General features: G+C 38.4%; 1 protein-coding gene across 3 annotated transcripts in view; it reads left to right on the plus strand.

The window, feature by feature from the left end:
- Window positions 1-26,910, plus strand: part of EMB3144 (AAA-type ATPase family protein) — a 91,371-nt gene that overhangs the window by 13,350 nt on the left and 51,111 nt on the right. For all 3 annotated transcript variants that reach the window (XR_013251599.1, XR_013251598.1, XM_077383071.1), the window contains exons 3-4: window positions 977-1,352; window positions 10,030-10,288. Coding sequence is in view for 1 of the 3 variants with exons in the window: in XM_077383071.1 (XP_077239186.1) it covers window positions 977-1,352; window positions 10,030-10,288 (635 nt within the window). In the remaining 2 variants the exon portion in view is untranslated. The remainder of the gene's footprint in view (window positions 1-976; window positions 1,353-10,029; window positions 10,289-26,910) is intronic.

Below are 26,910 nucleotides of genomic sequence, written 5' to 3' on the forward strand. Positions count from 1 at the left end.
AAAATCCCAACCCAACCCGGACTAAAATTGGGTTGAACCTGACGGCTTCGGGTTAGGCCTGACCCGAGTTGCACCCCTAATTATGACAAATACTGCTTCCATTTCAACAAGAGAAAATGCAGTTCAAAACAGCTCGAGTGTTGATTTTGCCATTTCCATGTGGCTTCATGACCTTTCTACATGATACTGCCATTCGATCAGGCGGGTCTTCTCAACCTTCTCTTATAGATATACCCTAGGAATACCATGCATTGCAAAATGCAAACTCTTCCTCCATTTTCACACCCTCGATTTTAATCAGTACTGGTCAGATTTCGACATCTGGCAATACCAGGTTCCTTCACCATTTCTTTGGAGCTTACGAACTAGAGCAGCTGCAGGAAAGAAACCCGAGAAAGTAGTTCACAGAGTTCTCAAGAAAAAATCTACTCATAGAAAACAAATTCACAAGGTTCTCAAGAAAAATCTACTCATAAAAAACCTTGCTGTCAATTTGGATAGAATAAACCTAATTAAAAAAAGGTTACCAGCTTTAATAGGTTTTAAACAGAAAAAAGGGGTGGAAAGCTGACAATGGGGGTCGAAATATCATTTCCCATACACACACATAGATACATAACGTGAGAGGACCAAGCATTTCATGATTATTATTTTTCTCACCGTCACTCTTAGGTCGGTATAACTTTCACTTCCATCCTTAAAATCCTGCCTTCACATAGCACATTTTAGAAGTCTCATATGATGACACAATTCCAATTACTTCTTCATTAACACTTGATCCTCTTGATCTGTCATTAGTTTAATCTTTGATTAGGCCATATATACATATATTTACTTCTAAAAAAATGTGTATTTGCTATATCTGATATGTATGTCTGAACATTCCATGTTGTTCGCATTAATCAGATATTTCTTGTTTTTTCTTTCAACAATGTCCAACTGACTATTGCTGCTCCTTTTATTTTGTTTCCTACAGTGATTCTACCATATTACAAAGATGGAAGAAATGGAGAATTAGAAGGAAATTCTAATAAGGAAATTGTTTTTCGTCGCCATGTTGTTGATCGGATGCCAATTGATTCTTGGAATGATGTTTGGAAGAAGTTGCATCGACAACTGGTAAATGTTGACGTTCTTAATGTGGATACCGTACCTGCCGAAGTCTACTCCACTGTGGCTACCGCCGTTATATGGTCCATGAGACTTGCTCTTTCAATAGCTTTATATGTCTGGATTGATAATTTGATGAGACCAATTTATTCAAAGTTAATACCTTGCGATTTAGGAGCTCCTACAAAAAAAGCAAGGCAGCCCCTCAAACGTCGTGCACTTGGATCGTTGGGTAAGAGTCGGTAAGTCAACAATGTATTATTGGCTTGACTCTATGATTTTCTTTTCCATTTCAGTTCTTGCAATACATTTGCTAATTGTGATATTTGTTACTTTAACTTTTAAATCCTTGAAAACTAAGAGAAAAATGGTCAGTGTACTCACCCCTCTATTTACATGTCATCTCTCTTTTCCCAATGTTAGCTGAGACTTCAGCCGATGATTTCACCTGTTGATGCTCATTTGGGATTGTAAAATCATCGAGGCCAAGCAATATCTCCAGCAATTTGTTAGAGATTTGTCTATCTTCCAAGAGGGGAAGAAATATTAGAATCCTGTTTTCACGTCCAGGTTCCAGGGATAAAAAATCTTCTCAAATCCATAGTTGCAGCTGCTTCTTGATTTCTGTGTACAGCTTGTAGTCATTCGTTTTGGGATCGATCCTCAGTTTCTATGGCACTCATGGAACCTGTACATCCACCTGATTGAATAGTATATCTATTCTAATTACAGCCCAGTATACAGATGAGAACTAGGACTATGGAGGCAAGTCACTGATTGATATGGTCAATATTTCATTAACTCAAGCGAGTCAAAGGAGTTTTTTATTGACTTGATAGGGAAAGGCTCATATTTGCATGAAAACCATGGTGAAACCTAGACGACTCGGGCAAGTCAATGATTGACTTCGGGTGTTTATGTTACAGACGCCTCAAAAGGGCCCAGGTTTGAGCTGCTATTGCCATCAAATGCACCTTTGAGAAACCAACATAAGTCGTCTTTGAGGAAAACCATTGCATGTAGTGCAACAATTGGAACATAGAATTTATTTTGAAGACAATATGGGTTGGAAATCGTATTTACATCACTTCAGTCATGATGACATGAATATCATATGTACCCATCCCTATTACCACTCTTTGGACTATTACGCGGGCATTTTCCTTTATTCTTCATATGTTGGAGAGGAGCAATTATGGAGATGTCCCTTTACTCTTCATATGGTGGAGAGGAGCAATTATGGGCATCGGACAACTCTTGTGTAGCAGAAGAAGAAGAATGGTATGCATATTTCTATCTCATGGCTAGACTGTCGCATACAAGGCCAAAACATTTTCGGCAGAAATAAGAAACGTGATGGGTTGGACCAAACTAAGGGGATACTCTTTGGGGGAATTATAACCTAGGGGTGAACATTGGCTTTGAGCTAACTTTTAAGAAATTTTCCTTTACTTATATGAAGGAATGAAGAGGGCATTGGATGAGATGAATGCTCGCTTGCAAAATAATACATGGGAGCTTTCTAATTTTCCAGCGGGAAAGCATTCAATTGGTTGTAGGTGCTCCTATAGGGTTAAGTATTTACAATTGGTCTATGCAACTTGCTCTTTCAATAGCTTTATAAGTCTAAGGGGTGTTGATGCTTTGAATTGGTATTTACAATAATATATTCAAACCAAGGATTTAAATGTTCAAACCAAGAAGGTGACAATTGTGATCCATTACCCTGGAAGACAAGCATTGTTCGACAATTAGCTGGAGGTTCAGATGGCACCAAAGGACGCTGATTATGTTGCGGGAATAGACATGAAGCCATTTATTTCACATATGGTTGCAAAGATCTGAATCTTAATTGAAATTGAATTCAACATCCGGATTGTGCTCATTAGAGTATACAGACGCCTGATGTACATACTAAGTATTTTGTACGGTGGAAAGGTAATCCCTAATCCAGATTTACCTGGACTACGGCCAAGAAAGCTCAAAACATTTCAAACCCAACTGCTAAGCATAGTACCACCACTCTAACTCCCTAGACTCGAGATTTTCGTAGCGGTGGAGTGATGATAGGGATTAGACACCCTTGAGTACTCCCCAAAAAACATTCATAGGGTCCACCTTGAGAGTCCCAAAAAAGAATGGGCATGCAAATGAAGGAACTGCATGGGTACATGGGTTTCAATATCATTTTGGGGTCCTTTTATCATTAGGGTGTCAATATCACAAAATGATGTCAATATCATTTGGTGGCATCATAATTGACTAGAGTGTCATTATCATTATTGACCCAAGCCCTTTCACACTAGGGGCATAAGCTGGCATCATTTCTCATAAGTTGCAAGTAGGGCCCACTTGAGATTTTTGTTGGGTTTGATCTAGTCATAGTGTTCTAGAGTAGGAAATTTAATAGTTTGGTTGTAGTCAGATGTAAATGTGTCCATGTAATCGTACGATAAAATTTTATTTAGAAAGTTTAAATTCAAGTGACAAGTGCCACAAAACTATTGGTAGATATTAGCATTTTTAATTCAAAGCTCTATTAGTATGATGAGTCCTCCTAGGCCCAGCGTTGTTTAACTAGGTCTTTGGAAATGTTGCAAGTTTCTATTGGAACTCCTATCCTATAGCTAGTAGGAGTCCTATCACCCCCTTCTCTCCCTCTAGAATTTTCGTGGGGTTGGGGAAGTCTATAAATATTGTATGCCTTCGGCCATTGATGTTATGTTTCTTTTTTTTTGAATGGTTTTGATGTTATGATGATGAATGAACATTGATCTCTTTGCATTGAACTGGTGTGATGCCTCTCTCCAAGAGGCGTGATTCCGTATTTCCTTGGGTGATGCCGTGATTCCGTATTTCCTTACATGATGCCTGTTAAACCCTGGTGTGATTTCAGTTATGTATCAATTTGGTATCAGTGCCGCTTGAATAATGATCTTTTGGGGAAGTCTATAAATATTGTATGCCTTCGGCCATTGATGTTATGATGATGAATGAGCATTGATCTCTTTGCATTGAACTGGTGTGATGCCTCTCTCCAAGAGGCGTGATTCCGTATTTCATGATGCCTGGTAAACCCTGGTGTGATTTCGGTTATGTATCAATTTGGTATCAGAGCCGCTTGAATATTGATCTTTCATTACTTGTCCTACATCAACTTGGTATCAGAGCTACTTGAATAGTGATCTCTTCGCACAATTTTAAATTTCCACCGAAACCGACAAAACTGCCGAAATGTTTATGTTTCCATCCCCACTAAAATGATATTGAAATCAAAACGCACATCGAAACCAAAATTTTAAGTGTATTAATTATATAATATATCAGTATGTTTGCATAATTTTATTTGTATGAATTACATGTGAAATGTGGTGTATGTATTATGTATAAATATTTATATGAATTGCTTGTGAAATGTAGTATGTACTGAATTATCAAAGATGCAAGACATCTCTCATCTCATGTCAACAGGTGTTCAATGTGTTCAATGTTTTCAAACCATTATATATGGCTGTCTTGCTTATGCGTTAGTTTCCAAGTGTGTATTTGTGCTTATTCTAGCATTTCCTGAAGTTTCATCTTTAAATTCTATTATTCGAATATGTTTCCATACATTTCCAAGATTTTATAGGATTTCTAACAAAATTTTCAACCGAAATTGAACTGTTTCCGTCTCCGTGGCGACCGAAACTGACATTGAAGCCGAAATTTAAAACCTTGTCCGTTGGTATCTCTCCTACATCAAAATATTTCTTAAGTTATGGATAGATATTTTTTTTGTCTAAGCTTCTTTTTTACGACCATAGTTATCGGAAACTTCCAACTTGTGGGAAGCTCGCTTCTCCAGAAACTCGCTTTGGAAGCTAAGTTTTTCTCGCTTCCCAAATTTAGGGGAAGCATGCTTCCTAGATGCTTTGTTTTTATGACAGTGGGTATCCTCACCTCAATTTTTAGGGTGGGACTTATCCCTAATCACCCGCGCTTCCTAGATGCTTCCTGTGCGTGTGCGTTTCCTCTACATAAAGAATACGCTTCCTATTAGGTAATTATTTCTTACTAAAAGAATATTTTCTCTTTTTGATATTGTCAACAGAGCTTGTTTTAAAAAAAGGTGCATTTAACATTTGAAAACCTATCTTAAGTTCCAAATTAAAATTATGTGGATCTTTTCCCAAACACTTAATTTAAATATACATGAATAAATCTTGTGAAATTGTAAGTTAATTACTAAAACTTGTAATTCTAATTAGTTGTGAAGTCTTCTTTTCTAAATGTAATCTTTACCCAGATTAACCCTTCCTCCCTAACCTACTACAATCCGACTCTTTCTATGCACTTATTGTTTGATTCCATTGAGACTTATTATATGTTTCATGTTGACTTTAAATGACGCTTCCCACACATTTTCTCTTTACTTTCTTTATAGATTTTCGCTTCCTGCATTTTCTCATGTCTAACCCCTCGCCTCCTGCATCACTTCTCGTACTCGCTTCCCACTCTGGTGATTTACAACACAAATACTATTCGCTGTAGTACCCCTTGAAGTGTTTATGCACTGTAGTAAGAACAATTCTAAGTCGTTCCTATTTATTTTTTTCACACATTTTTTGCCGCGCACTCGGGCTTTGGTGTGGGTATATGTTGGGGTGTGTTCGTGTCTTGCTTGCTCGTGCACATGTGCGTGTGCATGGGGGCTTGGTTTTGGGTGGGTCCGTATGCCGCATCTGTGTTCGACATGCTCATGTTCTTTTCCTCACCTTCGTTGCATCGCTATTCAGAGTATATTTGGAATATCTTTATCCTACCACCATAGTTGTAAAATTTGTTTACTATTCAGAGTATATTTGGGAATATCTTTATCCTACCACCATAGTTGTAAAATTTGTTTTGTTTCGCCCGAAATGGGTGAAACTTTTCGTTTCAGACCGAAATGGCCATACTTTACATTTCATTCCGGATTCCGGTCAATTTCGTCCATTTCAGACGAAGAGCTTGTGGATCAAGAAAGCAAGGAACAAAGAGCTTGCACCTACATTAGAGTCATCACCATTTGGAGATGATCAAGTCAAGGAGCTCAACATGAAGATCCCACAAGTTCCCCAGCAAGTGTCAAGAAGGAGCTTGAAGTTGAACATGCCATGGTGACACATCATGTTCCTCAACATGCATTGAAGATTGGAGGACAAGTCACAAGAGCCAAGACAAAGTTCAAGTTGTTCACTCAAGCCGAATAAGTCCAAGAAAGTGCAAATGAGCGAATACATTCCAAGAAGACTCAACGGTATCATTTTAGAATGTATTTAGAGTCCTCTTGATTTTATGTTTAAAAGCACTTTCAAAAGGTTTTCAAATGGTTTTCATACATAACTTTTTACATCTTTGAAAACCATACACACACCCTAAAATGTGTTTGAAAACCTAGGACTTAAGCCAAAGACCATGGCCCAAAAGCCCCTAAGCTTTAAAGTAAAAATGAAATTTTAACTAGGACCGGTCGACTGGGGGTCTCCCGGGCGATAGCGGCAAGGTAGCTGGAAATCCAGCACTTGCCGGATATTGGCGGGCCGGTCAACCGGGTCAAGCCGGGCGACCGCGGAAGTGTCCCTAGACATCCAGGAACAATCCGTCACGGGTTTGGGCGGGCGATCGCAATGGGTCAGTCGACCGCGGATAGGTTTTTGAGCTAACAGGTTAGCCTCGCCGGACGACCGCCATGGGGCCGGTCGACTGCGACGGTAAGAAATTTGAAAATATAAAAGGGCGCCCGATTGGGGCGGGCGACCGCGGTGGCTCGGTCGACCGCGACAGTTGGGCAAACTAGCCGTTGGGGCGTTTTCTGCTTGACTTTTTCAAGCCAGTTATTTACAGTTTTACTCCAAACGGTCATATTTTCAAATATACTATATATACATGATTAAAACCTATCTCTATGAGCTTTTGAACATTTGAGAAAGATCAAATCCCATTTGTCTTTATGCTTCATTTTGAAAATCAAAAGCAAAACCTCTTTGAGCTTTCATTTCTACATTCTTCAAAGAGGCACTCCATAGGGCTTTTCTTTGCTTATTCTTTTGGAGTGAATGTGAGCTTACAAAGTTGTAATCTGCCTATTTAAGAGGCATTGGGTGTTTTTCATTTTCTTTGTTCTTCATTAAGGGTCTTCTCTTCGGCCCGTTAAGAATCGTGAAGACGGCATATGAGGGTGTGTCCTCTCACCGAAGGTTTCGTGCAGATGGGCTTCGCTTTGGCCCTTGAGAATGGAAAAGCGGGCTTCGCTTTGGCCTATGAGAATGGAAAAGCGGGCTTCGCTTTGGCCCTTGAGAATGGAAAAGCTTGGTCATGTAATGGCTCATTGATTCGCCCTTGAAGGAGGATCGAAATAGTGGAACTCACGCGTGGACGTGAAGAGTGGAGTAGGTCTTGTGATAGACTGAACCATTATAAATCTTGTGTTCATTGTCTCTCTATCTCTTCCTTTCCTTCTCTTGCACGTGTGGTGATTGGTAATCTCTAACCTTACTTATCTTTATGCTTTAATTGAACAAGGGTTAGTAAGTGTACTTAAGTTGAATGTCTAAACCCTAAATTGCATTATAATATCTATTTGAGCAAGGGTTAGCAAATGTGCATGATTAGAATGTCTAATCCCTAGATTTCACTAATATGATTATTTGAACAAGGGTTAGATTAATTAGTGCTTAATTAAAGGATTAATTTTTAATCTTCTCTTAATTAAGCCTAAAACTTCTAATTGACCCTCATCTTGGATTGTCACACCTGTATTTCACTTATCAATTTAGTTGTTTATTCTTCTACTCTCCTTGTCTCTTCTTGGTTCTCTTCTCTTCTTCTTTCCTCTTCTTAGTATTTACATTTAAAGTCATTTAAGTAATGTCCATTTCCTTAAGAGTTACATGTAAATACGGGAATACCCCCTATTTGGACTCATTAAAAATAGTTTCAAGACCCAATTATAAAAGGAAAAAAAAAGTCAACTTTTCAGTTCTAGTACAAAATTCGAAAAAATCGGGTCGGGTCTAACTCTTAACTTCCAAATGATGGGGTATTTTTCCAATTTTAAAAATTCATAAATTCTATTATGACCAAACATTATTAAATCCCAAAAGTCTGGTAAAAAAATCTCATAATTTGGTCTCCAAATTTTTTTTCATCTTGTCAGGCACAGGTCACACAGGTCAACGTAGGTATTTCAGTTGATGGTGATTATCCTTTAAGTAAATGTTGGATCTTTTACATATTTGGTCCATTTAATTGTTTCTTATACTTTTCTAACCATTTCTGATTTTTTCTGGATTTTTTCCATATTTTTAACTATTAAAAGAAAAATCCCCCCATCGTAGCAGAATGAAAAGTTTTGAACGAAATGCGAACAAAATGATTGAAACGTTTCGTTCCGGTTGCCAAAACGAAACGGCGAACGAAACTAAAATTACAACTAAGCCTACCACTCTAGAATAAGTTCACTCTTCCTTTCTTCAGTTGTGTCCCAATCATTTCTTGACATCTTTAAACTCAAAGGAAACTCATTTAGGTCATTATTATGCTTCCCTATATTCAAGGATGGGTGTGATTATAATGGCACTGGAAACACATTATTAGTCCTTCGTTAGTTTAAAGAACTCGATCTGAATATGCAAAGCCTAACTGAACAAGTGTAGTCATACGTCCCAATTTGATTATTGCCGTAAAGATATTATTGTATTGAAGTTGACATTTGGGGACTGCCCCAGGCATGTGCACTCGGTGAACATTCTCGGTGATGACGCTGTTGGTGTGTGTCTAATCCATCAACATCTTTCCAATGTGATTGAATGACCTTAAAACCTTGACATGGCATGCAAAAGTCAAGTATCACTCTTTTTTTTGGAAACAGAAAAGCTTATGCCTCCTTAATCAAGGAGGCATAAATTGTTGAGACCAGTGGCACCAAATCACATGCGCATGTTCTTGGACAAGGGAAGCCCTTTTAGTACATCTCTTTATATAAATTTATGGTTTGCTTTGTACAGACAAAACCAGTATTGATGATTAGTGCCCTTATTGTGAATGTGATTCGGTTTTTGTTCTACAAATTTTGGTATTCTTTGCAGTAAAGTGTAACTGTTTTCATTTCTATTGGAACTGTACTTTTATGGTACACTGAGCAAGGTTCTCCCACCAGGGACCACTAGCCATGTTTTGTGTAGGTGGCCGGCTTTGTCATGCATCGAAAATCAAGCCAACTATGTTGAAGATAAGTTAGTCAACAATTGTTTGGTGAGGTAAGAGGAGGTGGGTTGCCTTCTTGTTTTGCTCACTAATTCTTCTATGGACAGATTTCGTTGTGTTGTAGCTATTCCCAAACCACAATAAACCCTCGCTTGTAGTACATTATATGCGCATTAAGTACTGTCTTCAGCATATCTACAAGTTCTAATGACTTTCTTTTTGGAGTCTGGTGTCTTCGAGTCGAATCATTCTGGAAACTTCCTGTTATTTTTACTTAATTCACCATGAATAATTGCCTTTACCGTGTGTCCATCTTGATGCTTTTTTATTGGTTTGTTCTAGTTCTAGATGCCAGTGACTCATTTCAACCATTATCGTTTGTTAGATTGTCTTACACCAGCTTTGTTTCATTTTCTTGTTTATACATTTAAAGTCTCCGCATCACAATTGTTTTTCGATCTATTGGAATTTCTTTGTTTCTGTGATTTATATCTTATGAGTAATCTTTCTGAATGTCACGTGTTTGTCAGAGGTATTTCTTTTATATTTGACAGATTCTTTTTTGTTTGTTCTATATCCATTACACATGATTACAAGATTTCAGATAATTTCCTGAGTACCGCAGGGAATGATTCATGTACAGTAAAAAAATTCGCCGGAATTCCAAATCTTTATTTTTACTGTCTGCAGTGCAAAATTCATATCGGCAGAGGAAACTACGGGTGTCACATTTGATGATTTTGCTGGCCAGGAATATATAAAGAGGGAACTGCAGGAGATAGTGCGTATCCTGAAGAATGACGAGGAATTTCAAAACAAAGGCATCTATTGCCCAAAAGGGGTCCTTCTTCATGGGCCTCCTGGGACTGGTAAAACACTGCTGGCCAAAGCTATTGCTGGTGAAGCGGGGCTTCCATTTTTTGCTGCAAACGGTACTGATTTTGTTGAGGTAAGAGCTGGTTTTCTTATGACAAATTTTTTTTCTATGACAAGTAGCACATATTGATTTAACGAAACATAATGCGATTCAAGTTTCAATGTCCCAAAAGAAATGAAGTGCACTGTCCAAGATACAATTACTTTTTCCCCTGCTAACATGTGATAATTAACTGGTTTCTCAATGCCATGTGGAGTGCGGGTTATTAAATGTTAATCCCGTGCATTAAGGGTGCTTTGATTTAGACGGGACTTTGAATTTATTGCTAACACACGTGTTGTGTCGTGTCTGACACTACTTCAACACTTTTAAATGGATTGCTATAAGTGTCAGACTTAATGTGGGCGTGTTGACACGTTTTTGTGCTGTATCAAGTGTGACATTCTGTTTTATTAATGATTGATGAATATTGTGATTACCTCTTTTATTATTAACTCTGTTTTTAGGTCTTCTTTTTCTAATATTTGATGTTATATCCCGCCTCCCGCCTCCCTCAACCTAAAATCCTAAACAAACTCTTATTGTAATATAATATTAGTTTTAGCCTATCAGTCTCCCTTTCTTGCTGCATATTGGAGACTAGAGAGGATTAATCGTAAGATTTTTTAGGATTAATTTGATTCACTTCTCCCATAATTTTAAGTTGTAGTTATTTTTTTTTCCTGATCTTTTGTAGCTCTCTACTTTGTACTTCGACCATCTCGGTCTCTTTTACAATAAAATTGGCGATCATTAAAAAAAAAATCCTAAGATTTATTAGTTTGTTAAATTAATACCGTATTTATATTGTTAGAAATTATGATAGTAAGCAATAATTTTATACCGTATTTATATTAGTTTGCCATGTTAGACACCTCGTATCTGTGTCGAAACTCGACGAATGAATCAATATCTACAAATCATGATTATATATTTTCTGTTTTAGTAGTGTCACCGTTTCTAAATTTTGTGTGTTTGCATTAATGGACCTTGCAATACCGGAAGGCCGCATCCCCACCCCATGGAAAGAATCCATCAATTTCCTACAACTTTCCATCTTATGGAGTTGATTATGGGAACGATGCATGTGGCTTCTCAGTGGAGAGTTAAGCTCATGTGAATGCTTGTTATCAAAGGTTTTCACTTCCGACTTTCCATCTCTCAATTTTATCACCATCTGCGCTTTACAACCGACTCTCACAATGCGAAGCTCCTTCACATCCTTTCCCTTGCCAGCAATTCTCTTATCATTAGGATCCCTCTTTCCTTTTTTGTCACATACAAACTTCCTAGATGTTACAGCTTGTGTTTTTGTCGACTTTGCTGTACTGAATTTTCGTACTCCAAAACCTTTAGTCAACGCATAAGCATTATAACAAGCATAGGCCGCGTTTCCGCTTTCAAAAACCTGGCCAACAAACGGCTTGTTCTCTGTACTCTCCCTGCCATTCCTATCATTATCAACCTCTACTAGATTACATTCATTCTGATTTCTCCCCTCTTCAACCCAAATTAATCCATTTGCATCAACTTATCAACTTCGCTGATTGATAAGCCGCAAGCTTGCGACACAACGTCATCAACCAACCCTGATGACGTCACACCAACTTCTTCGACAACAGATCCACAAGCTTGTGTCGAAGAATCATCCATTTTACGTACCTTAATAGAATAAACACACAAGATATGAATAGAATGGCTTAAATACATTTAAGATAATAGCCTGGGAAACACCCGATCCACAAAAAAACAGAACTTTCACCATCATGCAATCGATCCATTACAAAAAAGAAACTTAAAATTTTACACAAAATATAATAACATGTACTTGAATAATAGTGACATGTTAAATGAGATAACATCTAAATGAAAAAAAAAATCACAGAAGAAGAAGAAAGGTTGAGATATCACCTTGCAAGATCAGGAGATTAACACTTAACAAAAACAACCAGAATCCCTCTACCGATTTGAGGAATCTGAAATGATAAGAGAGTAAATGTAATAACATCAAATGAAAAAAAATCACATAAGAGGAAGAAGGGTTGAGATTTCAGCTTTCAAGATCGGGAAATTATCACGTAACAAAAACAACCAGAATCTCTCTACCGATTTGGGGAAATCTGAAATGATAAGAGAGTAAATGAGATAAACGAGTGTGTCTTCATGTTTCTGTATTTGGATCAGACCACATACATTTGGTTCATTCTAATTCCCCAAACATAGAGAAATGACAGCATAATCCCTAAAAAATTCGAAAATCCAAATGACCAGGTCAATCTTAGCTAAAAAAAAATTGATAAGCTCCTTTTCTTGTATCGATTTGTACAACAAAAAATGAATAGAATGAAGAAAAAATAGGAAGAAGAGAAATGGAAAAATGAAACACTAGCTGAAACCCTAACACAAACCCTAGCTGAATAAACAGGGAAAAATGAATAAAGGAAGAAGAAACATTAGGTTACCTCTTGCGATGTGGATAGAAACCTCGAAAAAACCCCTAGCTTATTTCCTTTTTGTTCTTGGTATGTGAAAGGCAGAAGACAGACTTCAAAATTTCTTTGCGCAACCCTAGCTGAAGCTCGAACGAAACCCTAGCGGAATCCCTTTTCTTTGATACGTAAGACAGAAGGTAGTTTCGAAGTCTTCGAAATTTCTTTGTGCAAGCCCTAGCTGAAGCTCGAAGGAAACCTTATCTGAAGCTGGAACGAAACCTTAGCCGAATGCCTTTTTTGCTATGCGAAAGACAGAAGGTTCGAAGACTTCACAATTTCTTTGCGTTAAGTTTTACTTCGAAGATTCATTCTACCCTTATTAAGTGGGCTCCATCAAAACACCCAATAGAAGGCATTATATGAACTCGAGCGCAGATACCCTATCTACGCACGAACCATTTCCCCATATATATATATATATATATATATATATAGAGAGAGAGAGAGAGAGAGAGAGAGAGAGAGAGAGAGAGAGAGAGAGAGAAGGGTTTGCGCTTGAGCGTAGCTACTTAGCTGCGCTCGAGCGCAGAAACAGGGGGTGGGGGCCATTGGGGGCGGGGGGGGGGGGGTGATCCTAACCATTCATTTGGAAGGCCCCATCATGGATGGGGGGGGCCTACCAAAAATCAGCTCCATTGGATCGTGTCCATTTGTGGGGCCAAAAATGGACAGATACTGTTTGTCCACAAATCTGTCCATTTTTGGCCCCACAAATGGACACCCTAAGGTGATCCAATAGAGCTGATTTTTGGTAGACACCCTACGCATGAAAGGCCCTACGCATGAAAGGGCACATCAAATGAATGCTTTGGATCCCACCCAAAATGTGGCCCCACCCTGTTTCTGTGCTCGAGCGCAGCTATATATATATGAGAAAACAGTTCCTGCGCTCGAGCGCAGATAGCTTATCTGCACTCGAGTGCAGGAAACAAGGGTGGGCCTACATTTTTTGGGTGATCCTAAGCATTCATTTGAAATGCCCCATCATGGATGGGGTGTGTACCAAAAATCAACTATACTGGATCATCTTAGGGTTTCCATTTGGGTTTGGGGTGGGTCGGGGGGGGGGGGGGGGGATACACAGATACTGTTTGTCCACAAATCTGCCCATTTTTTCACCCCACAAATGGAAGGGTTATGATGATCCAATGGAGCTCATTTTTGGTACACACCCATCCATGATGGAGCCTTTCAATTGAATGCTTAGGATCACCCAAAAAATGTGGGCCCATCATGTTTTCTACACTCGAGCGCAGGAACTGTTCTCTCTCTCTCTCTCTATATATATATATATACCTATATATATGTATATGTATATATATATATATATATATATATATATAGAGAGAGAGAGAGAGAGAGAGAGAGAGAGAGAGAGAGAGAGAGAGAAAATGGTTTCTACACACATGTGTAGACAAGTTATCTACACACTAGCTTAAAATACAGTGAAGGGCATATTGTTTGGTTGGTCCAAACCATTCATTTGATTGGCCCTCACATAAATTGGGTGTCCATAAAAAATCAGCTCCATAGGATCATCCCAACCCTACGATTTGTGGAGGTAAAATGGACGTGTATAAACCTTCACAAATCTATCCATTTTTTGCCTCCACGGTTCGAAGGGTTAGGATGATCCTATGGAGCTGATTTTTTGTGGACACCCTATCTATGTGAGGGCCAATCAAATGAATGGTTTGGATCACCCAAACAATGTGACCCTCCACTGTATTTTAAGCTAGTGTGTAGATAACTTATCTACACATGTGTGTAGAAACCGCTCTCTCATATATATATATATATATATATATATATATATATATATAGACACACACACACACACACATATACCTATATATATTTACTCATATATGAGTAAAGTGTTCCTAGATAAGTTATCTGCACTCGAGTGCAAAAACAGGGTGGGGGCCCACATTTTTTTGGGGGATCACAAGCATTCATTTGGAAGGCTCTTCCATGGATAGGGTGTATCCCAAAAATCAGCCCCATTGGATCATCCTAACCCAATCAAAGGTGGTGGGGAAAATGGGCAGACACTGTGTGTCCATGTTTCTGCCCATTTTTTCCCTCCACAAATGGCAGGGTTAGGATGATCCAATGGGGCTGATTTTTGGTACACATCCTATCCATGAAGGGGTCTTCCAAGTGAATGCTTTGGATCCCCCCAAAAATGTGGGACCACACTGTGTCTACACTCGAGTGCAGATAAGCTTATCTGCACAAGAGTGTAGGAACATTTTACTCATATATATATATATATATATATATAGAGAGAGAGAGAGAGAGAGAGAGAGAGAGAGAGAGAGAACGGTTTCTACACACGTGTAGATAAGTTATCTATACAGTAGCTTAAAATACAGTGGAGGGCATATTGTTTGGGTGATCCAAACCATCCATTTGATTGGCCCTCACATAGATGGAGTATCCACAAAAAATCAGCTCCATAGGATCATCCCAACCCTACGATTTGTGGACGTAAAATGGACGTGTATAAACCTTCACAAATCTGGCCATTTTTTTGCCTCCGCGGTTCGAAGGGTTAGGATTCTACTATGGAGCTGATTTTTTGTGGACACCCTATCTATGTGAGGGCCAATCAAATGAATGGTTTGGATCACCCAAACAATGTGGGCCTCCACTGTATTTTAATCTACTGTGTAGATAACTTATCTATAACTTATCTACACGTGTGTAGAAACCGTTTTCTCATATATATATATATATATATATATATATATATATATATATATATATATATATATTGGGAAATGTTATCAGCACTACTGTATTTTGATGAGGGCACTCCTCACTTTAATAAAAGTACAGTATAGCCCGCACCATAGGATGATCCAAACCGTCCATTAGATGGGCCATAGCCTAAATAGGTTGTGCCCCAAAAATCATCACCATAGGTTGATCATAACCCTCCGATCTGATTGTTAGAGGGTTGATCCTAACTCTCTATAGATCGGAGGGTTAGGATCAACCTATGGAAATGGTTTTTGGGGCACAACCTATTTAGGCTGTGGCCCATCTAATGGATGGATTGGATCATCCTATGGAGCGAGCCATACCGTACTTTTAATAAAGTGAGGAGTGCCCTCATCAAAATACAATAGTGCTGATAACATTTCCACACACACACACACACACACACACATATATATATATATATATATATATATATATATATATAGAGAGAGAGAGAGAGAGAGAGAGAGAGAGAGAGAGAGAGAGAGAGAGAGAGAGAGAGAGAGCGGTTTCTACACACTAGTGTAGATAAGTTATCTACACACTAGCTTAAAATACAGTGGAAGGCATATTGTTAGGGTGATCCAAACCATTCATTTGATTGGCCCTCACAGAGATAGGGTGCCCACAAAAAATCAGCTCCATAGGATCATTCCAATCCTGCGATTTGTGGAGGTAAAATGGACGTGTATAAACCTTCACAAATCTGTCTATTTTTTGCCTCCACGGTTCGAAGGGTTAGGATGATCCTATGAAGCTGATTTTTTGGGCACGCCCTATCTATGTGAGGGCCCATCAAATGAATGCTTTGGATCACCCAAACAATGTGGCCCCCCACTGTATTTTAAGCTAGTGTGTAGATAACTTATCTACACTAGTGTGTAGAAACCGTTTTCTCATATATATATATATATATATAGTAGAAGAGAAAAGAAGAGAATATTTTGAATATTTTGAAAATTCTATGAGAATTACACATCACTTTTTTTGACTTTTTTTAACAAATGCACCCATTCAACCCACATATTTTCAATCCTACCCCCTCCTTTATGCTTTTTAACAAAGGCACCCACTAAAGCCACATAATTCCAATATTACCCCCCTCCTTTATGGTTTTTTAATAAAAAATCTATATGGTGATCTTAACCGTCCGATTTAAGAGGAATTATGGAAACCTCTATAGAATGGAGGGCTAGGATCAGCCTATGGAAATGATTTTTGGGGCACAACCTATTTATGTCGTGTTCCATCACATGGACGGTTTGGATCAACCTATGACGTGGTCCGTACAGTTCTTTGTCGGCCCGTGCATCGCACGGGAGTTTTTACTAGTGTGTGTGTTTGTGTCTGTATATATATATATATCTAATCTAATCTAATACTATCTAGCAGAAGAGAAAAGGGAGAATTATTGTCCATTTAACACGTCAATGGGGATGATTTTTACCGTTTTTTGCCCTCCCCACATATCAGTAAATACTATCTATGTGAGGGTAAAATCGTAATCTACATACGAAAAGTACCGACATAGGGTACCTGTTCATGACAATTACGGAAAAAAACTACTGAGAAGAGGTAAAGACATATGACAATGACGAAAGAACTACTATATATTACTAATGCAGGACACTTGCAAAATATTGACGGATTTCGGGCACCTGAAGAGGAACAACAATTATGGAAACCTCTATCGATTGGAGGGCTAGGATCAGCCTATATCGATTGGAGGGCTAGGATCAACCTATGGAAATGATTTTATGGGCACAACCAATTGATGTTGTGTTCCATCACATGGATGGTTTGGATCAACCTATAAAGCCACATAGTTCAATCTTACCCCCTCCTTTATGCCTTTTTAATAAAAAATCTATAGGGTTATCTTAACCATCTGATTTAAGAGGAAGAACATATTATGGAAACCTCTATAGATTGGAGGGCTAGGATCAGCCTATGGAAATGATTTTTGGGTCACAACCTATTTATGTTGTGTTCAATCACATGGACTGTTTGGATCAACCTATGATGTGGTCCGTACAGTTCTTTGTCGGTCCGTACATCATACGGGTTTTTTTACTAGTGTGTGTGTGTGTGTGTGTGTGTGTGTGTGTGTATATATATATATATATATATATATATATATATATATATGGGATTTGCTAGGGTCCATCGCAAAAGGCATTTCGCAGCTGGTCTGTCGCATGTCAGACCAGCCACCTCGTGAATGAAGACAACAACTTTTTTCTCCATTCACGAGGTGGTTGGTCTGAAATGCGACTAGGGGTGGCAATGGTTCGGTTTCGGTTCGGTTTGACCCTCAAACCGAACTGAACCGAAATTTGAATCGGTTTGGTTTTACCAAACCGAAACCGAACCAAAATCGAATTTTCGGTTCGGTTCCGGTTCGGTTCTGCCAATTTTACCACCTCTTACTCATAATTATTGGAGATATTCGGTTTCGGTTCGGTTTGATCCTCAAACCAAACCAAACCGAAATTTGAATCGGTTTGGTTTAACTAAACCAAAACTGAATTTTCGGTTCGGTGTCGGCTCGGTTCCGGTTCGGTTCGGCCAATTTTGCCACCCCTAAATGCGACAGACGACCCGCGAAATGCCTTTTGTAATGGACGCTAGCAATTCCCTATATATGTGTGTGTCTATATATATATATGAGGAAAATGATTGTGAGCTTGAAGCTCATATAGCATATATGAGCTTGAGGGCCCAAACACATGTGGGCCCACATTGTTATCTATATATTTATATATATTACCGTTTTCTTCCACCATGACTTGTACTATGCTTCTTAGCCTTTGATCCCTTGATCCACTCATCCCGATGATTGCCTTCAATCCCCATCTCCAGAAAGCCCAAAATTTTACCAAAATTCCCATCCTTGACGTAGTTGAAATCCCAAGAATGCCATCGAACTCACCACCAATATTGAGCGGGGGAACTGCCAAATATTTGCCAAGCTGTATGACGATCATGAGTTCAATGAATGAAACGTACCCTCATAGATCAGAGGTGGATCCATCTCCAAAACCCTAAATTGGCGAGGAAAAAAACCCCGCCTGACCAAGAGTCCAAAATTTCTTATCCAACTTCTTCACATCGCTTCCAATTCTCACATAAAATCACTATTTTGGAAACTGAAGAATTTTTGGAGAAAAGGGGAAGGGGGAGTGGAAGAAGCTGTTTCTTTTAGTTCGTCTGCATTTGAAGTTTTGTGTGAAAGCATTTTGCTTTTGTATTCACCTAATTGTGCCAATTGCATCTGCAAAAATTTAGCTGCAACTTCCAAACAAGGTCATAGAAATATGCTCAATAATTTAATTGGTATTTCATCCTTCTGGATGGTAGAAGAATGCCAAGATGGTCAAAATGAAGTTCTGGTGTCACATATCAACAACTCCAACGGCATTTCCTTTTTACTAGGTTCTTGTTTTTTTTTTTTTTTTTTGAATGGCAACTATGTTCTTGGTTTTGTATACCATTTCTATAAAAAAAAACAATTAGTTGGTCGATCTTTTGCATTTAATTTCCATATGATTGTAACCTTATTGGCCCTTTTCAATTTTAGTTTTTCAAGTATGTTTTCTTTGTTCTCTTCAAGATTATCCCTTTTCAAAAAGGGTGCACTATGATTTTCAAGAAGAGAAGAAAAATTAGAATAGGAAAATGATTGACCTTGGCTATGATACCATATTAATGTGAATTGACAAAGAAAATTTCGTGGAGATCAGTCAAGTTGTGGTGTTACAGGTAAAGAAGATGAAACTGGAAGAAAACGAGAAGAGAGTGAGATAAGATGGAGTTTGTAGAGGTTGAAGCCATGGTTTTAAATTTCGACCGAAATCTGAAATTTTGGGTTTCGGTCGGGACCGACACCGAAACATACCATACTCGAAACGGTATTTTATTTCGTCCGAAATTTCGGTCAAAATTTCGTTTTTTCCGAAATTTTACCCAAAAACCTGTTTTTTTAAATTAATTCAATATTTTACCGAAATTTCGACCGAAATTTGGTATTGAATAAAATAATATTTTTATCATTTCGCCGGATTTCGGCCGAAATTTCGAAATTTCGGTGGGGTCCGAAACCGGTACCAAAACCGAAATTTAAAACCATGCTTGAAGCAACCTGACAACACCCATAAAATATTTATATATCAATCACTCAAAACAAATTACACTAATTGCCACTGGGCAGCCATTATGATGGGCCCCATTCTAACCACTCACTAAAATCTTGAAACTTATATGTAAAAGTTACTTAAACTTCAACTCTTAATAAAAGTCGAGGGAAATAAGCATTTCCTTAGGTCTTCAGTGAAATTTGAGATGTATTAAACTGAGAGGTCTAGCATTGGATGTCCAGTAGAGATTTGGTTGAATTATCTGGATTAATTTCTTTATTACAAGGAACCTAATTTGTTTCTTTCGATGGTCTTCGAGCGCATCATAATAACTACAAAAGTAGGGACTTTTCCTTAGCCTCCGGCTGTGAAGAGTCGATATTGAGGTGCCAAACCTTGTCATTGTAGACTCTCAATGGCACCTTTAAAGTAATAGGGTTTTTCAATCTTTGGAGGGAAGAGAAAAAAAGTAGAAAAAAAGAAAGAGAAAGAGACTAGGGAAAGAGAAGAAGTTGGGGGAAAGAATTGTGTTAGTAGAGTTGGGAGAAACCCAACTACAACATCCTTTATTGAAGTCATGGAGGGTAAAAACCCACACCCATTGAATTGGGTCCCACCATCAACTTGGGTCAATTGAGTTATTCATAGTAAAAGCACATAAATGCCCTCCTAACTAATAATAAAAGATGGAAAAGAGTTTAGGCTCTTATTTATGTGTATATGAGCTCTGTGATCTAATATTCTAATCTCATCAACCCAAGTTACTTTCAACATATAATATCTCGAGCACTCTCCTTCAAGCTGGACAATAGGTGTCGCTCATTCCCAGCTTGGAACTAAACGACTGATGTTGATTTCTCATGAGAGTTTTTGTGAACACATGTGCCAACTGATCCACTGATTGAACATAGGGAGTAGAAATCAACCTGTATTTTATTGGCTCTCATATGAAATGGTAGTCTACCTCTATATGTTTGGCTTTCTCATGGGACACTTGATTTGAGGCAAGGTGAATATTTGTTGTCACAAAACATGGACTTGGAACTTGTATCATGAAATCCTAAGTTAAAAGGGATTTGCTGCGGACCATCGCAGAAAGGCATTTTGCGGCCGGCTGTTGCATTAGAGAGCACAGAGCAGCCACCTCAGATGAAATAAGTGCATAAGACAAAATCTGCTGAAGAGTGAGCCTATGTGGCTCTACTCTTTCATGCAACAGCCGGCTGCGAAATGCCTTTCTGCGATGCCCCCTAGCAAATCCCAAGTTAAAATAAGGCCTTCAACTAGATCAACTCACAACTAGTGACCGCCATAACTTGATATTCATTTTTTGCATTTTACCTTTCTACCATAGACTGTTTCTTGCTCTTATAACTTCCCAAGTTTTTTTTGAATGATGGCAAATTTTATTGAGAAGGGACCGAGATGGTCAGATTACGAAGGAGAATAAAATACAAGCATGGAATAATAGACACAGATATACAAAAAATTAAGGAGGGAGGGAATCATATAGAGCTAAACCCTCTTTCGAAACCCCCAATCTTGCCAAATTATCCGCCATCTCGTTAGCCGATCTCCGAACATGCTTGAATGATAGAGATAACAACGTAGAACAGTCGTCTATCTCATCAAAAAATCTATCAAATCTCCAAGGATTTTTTCTAAGATCTTGGAGCCAGCTTATAACATTTAAAGAGTCTCCTTCAATAATTACTGTCAACACCCTTCTTTTCAAGAAATTTTATTCCTTGATGGACGGCTCTGACCTCGGCTTCCGATGCATTTGCAATCCCGATCGGACCCGCATAAGCCCAAGCAACATTGCCAAGCTCATCTCTAAGAACCTCGCCTATCCCAGCTGGACCCGGATTGCCAAAGCTAGACCCATCGAAGTTAAGTTTATAACTTCCCAAGTTACCTCCAAGAAATGTGCAACACCCTGAGGTTGATCTCCTATCATAAGGCGAACAACACCCCGGCTTGGTGATGATTTTAGGTATCATAAAATATGATGAACAACTTCCATGTGAGTTCTCGTAGGTGCATGCATGAATTGGCTGACAACACTTACTGCATCTGTTAGTGTCAGGTTAGGACTAGTGATGGTGAGACATGTCAGCTTGCTTACAACTTGATGTCTCCCTGGATTATAAAGAGATCTACCATCTTCTGCCGATGTCCTATGATTAAACTCCATAGGTGTGTCTATTGACTTCACTATAAGATTGCCAGTTTCTGTTAAGAGTTCTAATACACATTTCCTCTTTTAGATAGGAAGACACCTATAGAGGATCTTGTCGCTTCAATCCCCAATAAATACCCCTAAACCAAAACAGATCATGTCTTTGATGTCTTGTAATTTCTTTAGGTATTGTTTTACTCTTTGTCATGCCTTGTCAAAATGACATCGTCTACGTAAACAACAAGAACTGTTGTACACCTCTGTTTTCTTTTCACAAATAGAGTGTGATCAACACTGCTTCATCTAAACCCAATTTCTAATGGAGTCGTGCTAAACTTTTGAAAACATGCTAGGATATTGTTTCAACTTTCAAGCCATATATATGTTGGTGCTTCTTTTCAGCGACGACATTTTGTTGAGGAGTCTGAGGAGATGAAGATTGAAATTCATTGCCACGATCCTGCATATACAGATGAAGATTACAAGAAAGGTATTCACCCCCATTATTAGATCAAAAAAATTTAATATTACACTGGAATTGGTTTGAGTCTATTTGTGAAAGGATTTGACCAGATTTGGAAGTTCTGACTTATTTATCATCAAATAGATGCAAGTCATACAAGTACACTCGCCAATAAAGAAAATGTAATATCGATAACCAACATAAGATATAATGTGAGTAGGTCCCCAAATATCTGAATAATTTAATTGAAATGGAGAAACACAGTGATTATTTAAACTCTGAGAATTGGTAAAACGTTGATGTTTAGCTAATTCACTGACCGGTACAATTAGTGGACTTTAACAAAGGAACCAAAGACTTTAAACGTAACAAAGATGGATGCCCAAACAATGGATGCCATCTTTTTTCTGACTTAACAAAGCAACACAAGGTTGTAACTCAGAGGATCCATAAGATAAGATACATCCTGCCCGCCTCACAACCTTCATCAACTATCTTGTTTGTTCGCAAATCCTGGAAAACACACCTAGATAAAAAGATGGTGATGCTACAATCGAGGTTTTAAATTTCGGTTTCAATTGCCACAGAAACAGAAATTCGATTTCAGTTGGAAATATCAGTGAAAATCTTCTCATATCACAATAACGTATCGAAACATGCAAACAATAGAATTTTAAGATGAAACTTCAGGAAATGCCCGAATAAGTACAAATATTCACATAGAACCATCACATAAGTAAGAAAACCATACATAATGGTTTAAGAACATCGAAACCTAGTGGCATACGATGTCACATGTGTCTGATAATTCAGTACATTCCACATTTGACATGTAATCCATATAATTATTTATACATAATACATTCACCACACATCACATGCAATTCATGTAAATATAATTATGTAACACATACTGATGTAATGTACCACTAATACACTTACGGTTTTCGTTTCCATATATATTTCGATTTCGGTATATGTTTCTGTTTCAGTATGTGTTTCAGTGGGGGATTGAAATGGAAACATTTTAGTTTCGTATCGGTTTTGATGGAAATTTAAAACCATGACCACGATTCAAAATTTTAGTTAACTAATAGAGAGAGTATTAGTAGATCAGGTAGGAATATTAAAGTTAGATGTAGGTCAAAGAAGCAGGGATGGTTCCCATAGCAAATTTTTTTATGAGGGTATACCATCTGCTAGATGAATATGACTAACAATATTTAAACTAGAAAGCGATAATAAAGATCGAGACGTACCACACGTGTGATTAGTAGCCCCTGAGTCAATCACCCATGAGTTCTGAGACGGAAAATGAATAGTATGAAGGGTTGCCGAAGTACCTGAATGAGCTAGGGAGGCTGTGGACATACCTTAAAGGAAGTTCATCTCCCGAATTATAGATTTATAATCAGCGTGGGATACCTGGATCATGTCACCATTAGTAGACAATTGAGGAGCTTGTTGTGGGATAAACTTATACGAAGTAGTAGTCATGACAGACGGCATTGCTAGACATTGATGGTGGCTTTCCATTGAGATCCCAAAAATGATCTCTACTGTGATTATTCCTTCGACAGTAGGAGCACTTCTTGTCACCCACTGTCCGTCTTCTGTCTTGACCCCCATCGCAATTAGAATTATTATTTTCACGACCGCCGATCATTCTGTCTGCCACATCCTCTATCCCTCCCAACATGTCCCCTTGAATCAGGTAATAATGCAAATCTATCATGTATATGGGCTGATGTATCTTTTACGATTCAAAAAAGAAAAAAAGAAAAAAAAAGGTCTGGTGTGTCCATTACAATCGTTCTAGGATCATCTCTTTGTAATAAAGCATTAGACACTGTTTAGGAATGGGAGGGCAACTGAATCGAGAACTTGTACAAGAACCGGGTCAAACTCCATATTCAAATGAGCCACTAACTCAAATATTCTTTTGTACTCCCAATGCTTTTTGAGCTGTTCTGCATTTACTGAATAGTGGAAGTGAAGGTCCTACAAAAAAAAAAAATACCATTCAAAAAAAAAAAAAAAAAGGTCCTACAAAAATGCAAGTTCTGCTCATAGACTGTAAATTTGTATAATACTACTGAAGAGATTTCTATTCTTGACGTTATTGGGAAATCCCTTGATGTAACTGATACACCTGTGCCATATTATTCTAGTCCGAGTATAATTCATGTGATATATCCCATATTTTTTTAGCTGTAGATAGGGAATATATGGTCATGGACACTTGTGTCTCCATGGAATTTAGGAGGCAAGATGTTACTAGCAAATTATTTGATTCCCAATCACAGTACTTGGTGATTTTCTATCCTAGGAGGTTTATATCAGCCATTTATATACCCCTTCTTCTGTTTACCTCCAACAAACTACTTAATAGCCCGTAACCACTTCAGAAAATTAACACCATTCGACTGAGCTGTAGTGATCTGTAATGCGGGATTTTTAGTGTGATTGGAACTAAATATCCCACTATCCAATGACCCTGTGGTCACCCGTGATGACTGTTCTTTGACCATTAGATGCACACCAATATAAAACTGCAAACTACACTAATTATCAGCACACTACAGGCACTAGACACCTATATAACCATTACGTGTCTTTAATCACCACCATACTCTTCATGATAAAAATAAGAAATTTGAACGTTCAACATCAGATTATATTTGTCTTTTAAGAATGGTGACAACTTTAGTAAGGGATAAACATCACAACTCACTCAAGCTTCATTTGTTCTAATCACAGGTTAGATTCCTCTAACATCGGTATGATTAGGGTTGCAACTTGGGCCGGGTTTTACCCGACCCGCGTCAACCGACCTGAGAAGGGAAAGGGCCGGGTTTCAAGAGGATGGGTCTCTGGCTGGGTCTTTGAGTTTTGAAAACACGAGATTTTCTCGGTTCAGTTCGGGTTTAATATATAAAAATCTGGGAACCCGAAAACCCGAGAAAGCGGTGTCACTTCCTTCTTATCCCGCGTTAGTACGCATTTTATATCGAAAAAACTGTCACACACACTCTCTGTCTCTGTCTCTGTCTCTCTCTCTTCCCAAACACCTTTACGTGCTTGTATGCCCTTTCATCATATAATTCCTCTCTTTATAAAGGCATGAACAGGTGGGGTCCACATGTACGAACCAAGACTCCGATGGTCTCTCTCTCTCTCTCCCCAGTTTTTTTTTTTCTTTATAAAGACATGAACAAGTGGGGTCCACCGACGAACCAAGACTCCCATGGTCTCTCTCTGGTCCACCGATGAACAGAGACCACCTCTGTATTTTTCCTCGACCGCCATTAAAGCCAGGCAAGCAACTCTCTCTCTCCCTCTCTCCTCTCCTCAGTTCTTAATCTTCAGTTCTTTTTCTATTCCCCCACGATGGTAATTTGTTACCAGACCATGGGGTTAGGCCTGTAGCTCAATGGTTGAGACTTTGCATCCTCAAGCTTGAGGTTGCAGGTTCAATCCCAGCTAATCTATAAAAAAAAAACAAATTCTTACCAGACCAATTAATTTGTATTCAATCATCACCTTGATTCTCCCAACGTTTGATTCTCAATGCTTTCAGTTAATGGTATTTGTACAACAAAAAATGGTTCATTGTGTTCTACTCTAATAGTACAAAGGTTTGATATTGCCTCCGGTTAGACATAAATTAATCCTTGGTGTATAACATACTCTAGTCCAAGCTATAGTAGCAAGATATAGCTTGGTGTATGTTGTCATCTCTTCTTAAGATTCTACTTTTGGGGACATTGATTCTTGGCTGTGATGAATATCTTTTTTTTTTTTTTTCATTTCTAAATTTCTAAGATACTGTGGTGCATGTAACGGGTGTAGAAAAACCCGGCCCGGCCCGAAAAACTATCTCCGGTAGGGTCGGGTTTAGGAATCTTGGGTTTTTAAAAAATAAACCTGATCCGAAGTAGTTTCATGGGTAGGGTAGGGTTCTGGAAAACCCGACCCGCCCGACCCGAGTTGCAACCCTAGGTATGATCCAATCAAACAGCATTAGATTTAGAAATCCTTGTGAAGGAGATCTAGATTTGAAGATCTCGTTAAACTGAATTATTTCTAGATAGAGAAAATTGGGTTTACCTTTTGACCCTTACATCTTCTTCAAACGGGCAACAACCACCGATAAGGATGATTGGAAGGGCTTTATTCAAAAGGATCTATGCTTTAAGGGAGATGCATGTGGTAGCATATACGACTGATGATGTCAGCTGTGTGACTGTATGGAATCCCTAGGAATGATCTTCCCTCAATGCAAAAAAATGGAAAAAATATTCATGAATCTGAGATGAGCGGAAAATAACTAGAGACGAACCCTTCCATCTATGCTTAGGGTTTAACCTTGCTCTGATACCATGCAATCTTTGGAGGAGAAAAAGAAGAAAGAGAAAAAAAAGAAAGAGAGAAGGGAAAGAGAAGAAGTTGGGGTAATGAATTGTGTTCTTAGAGTTGGGAGAAACCCAACCTATGACATCCACCCACACCCACAAATTGAGGGTCCATCGCCAATTTAAGTCAAGTTAGATCACTTGAGTTATTCATAGAAAAAGTACAGAAATATTCTCCTAACTGAACAAAATGCAGAA

Source organism: Tasmannia lanceolata, unplaced genomic scaffold (genome assembly GCF_043159265.1).
Source record: "Tasmannia lanceolata isolate RefF3 unplaced genomic scaffold, GAP_Taslan_0.1 ptg000006l, whole genome shotgun sequence".
Taxonomy (NCBI): Eukaryota; Viridiplantae; Streptophyta; class Magnoliopsida; order Canellales; family Winteraceae; genus Tasmannia; species Tasmannia lanceolata.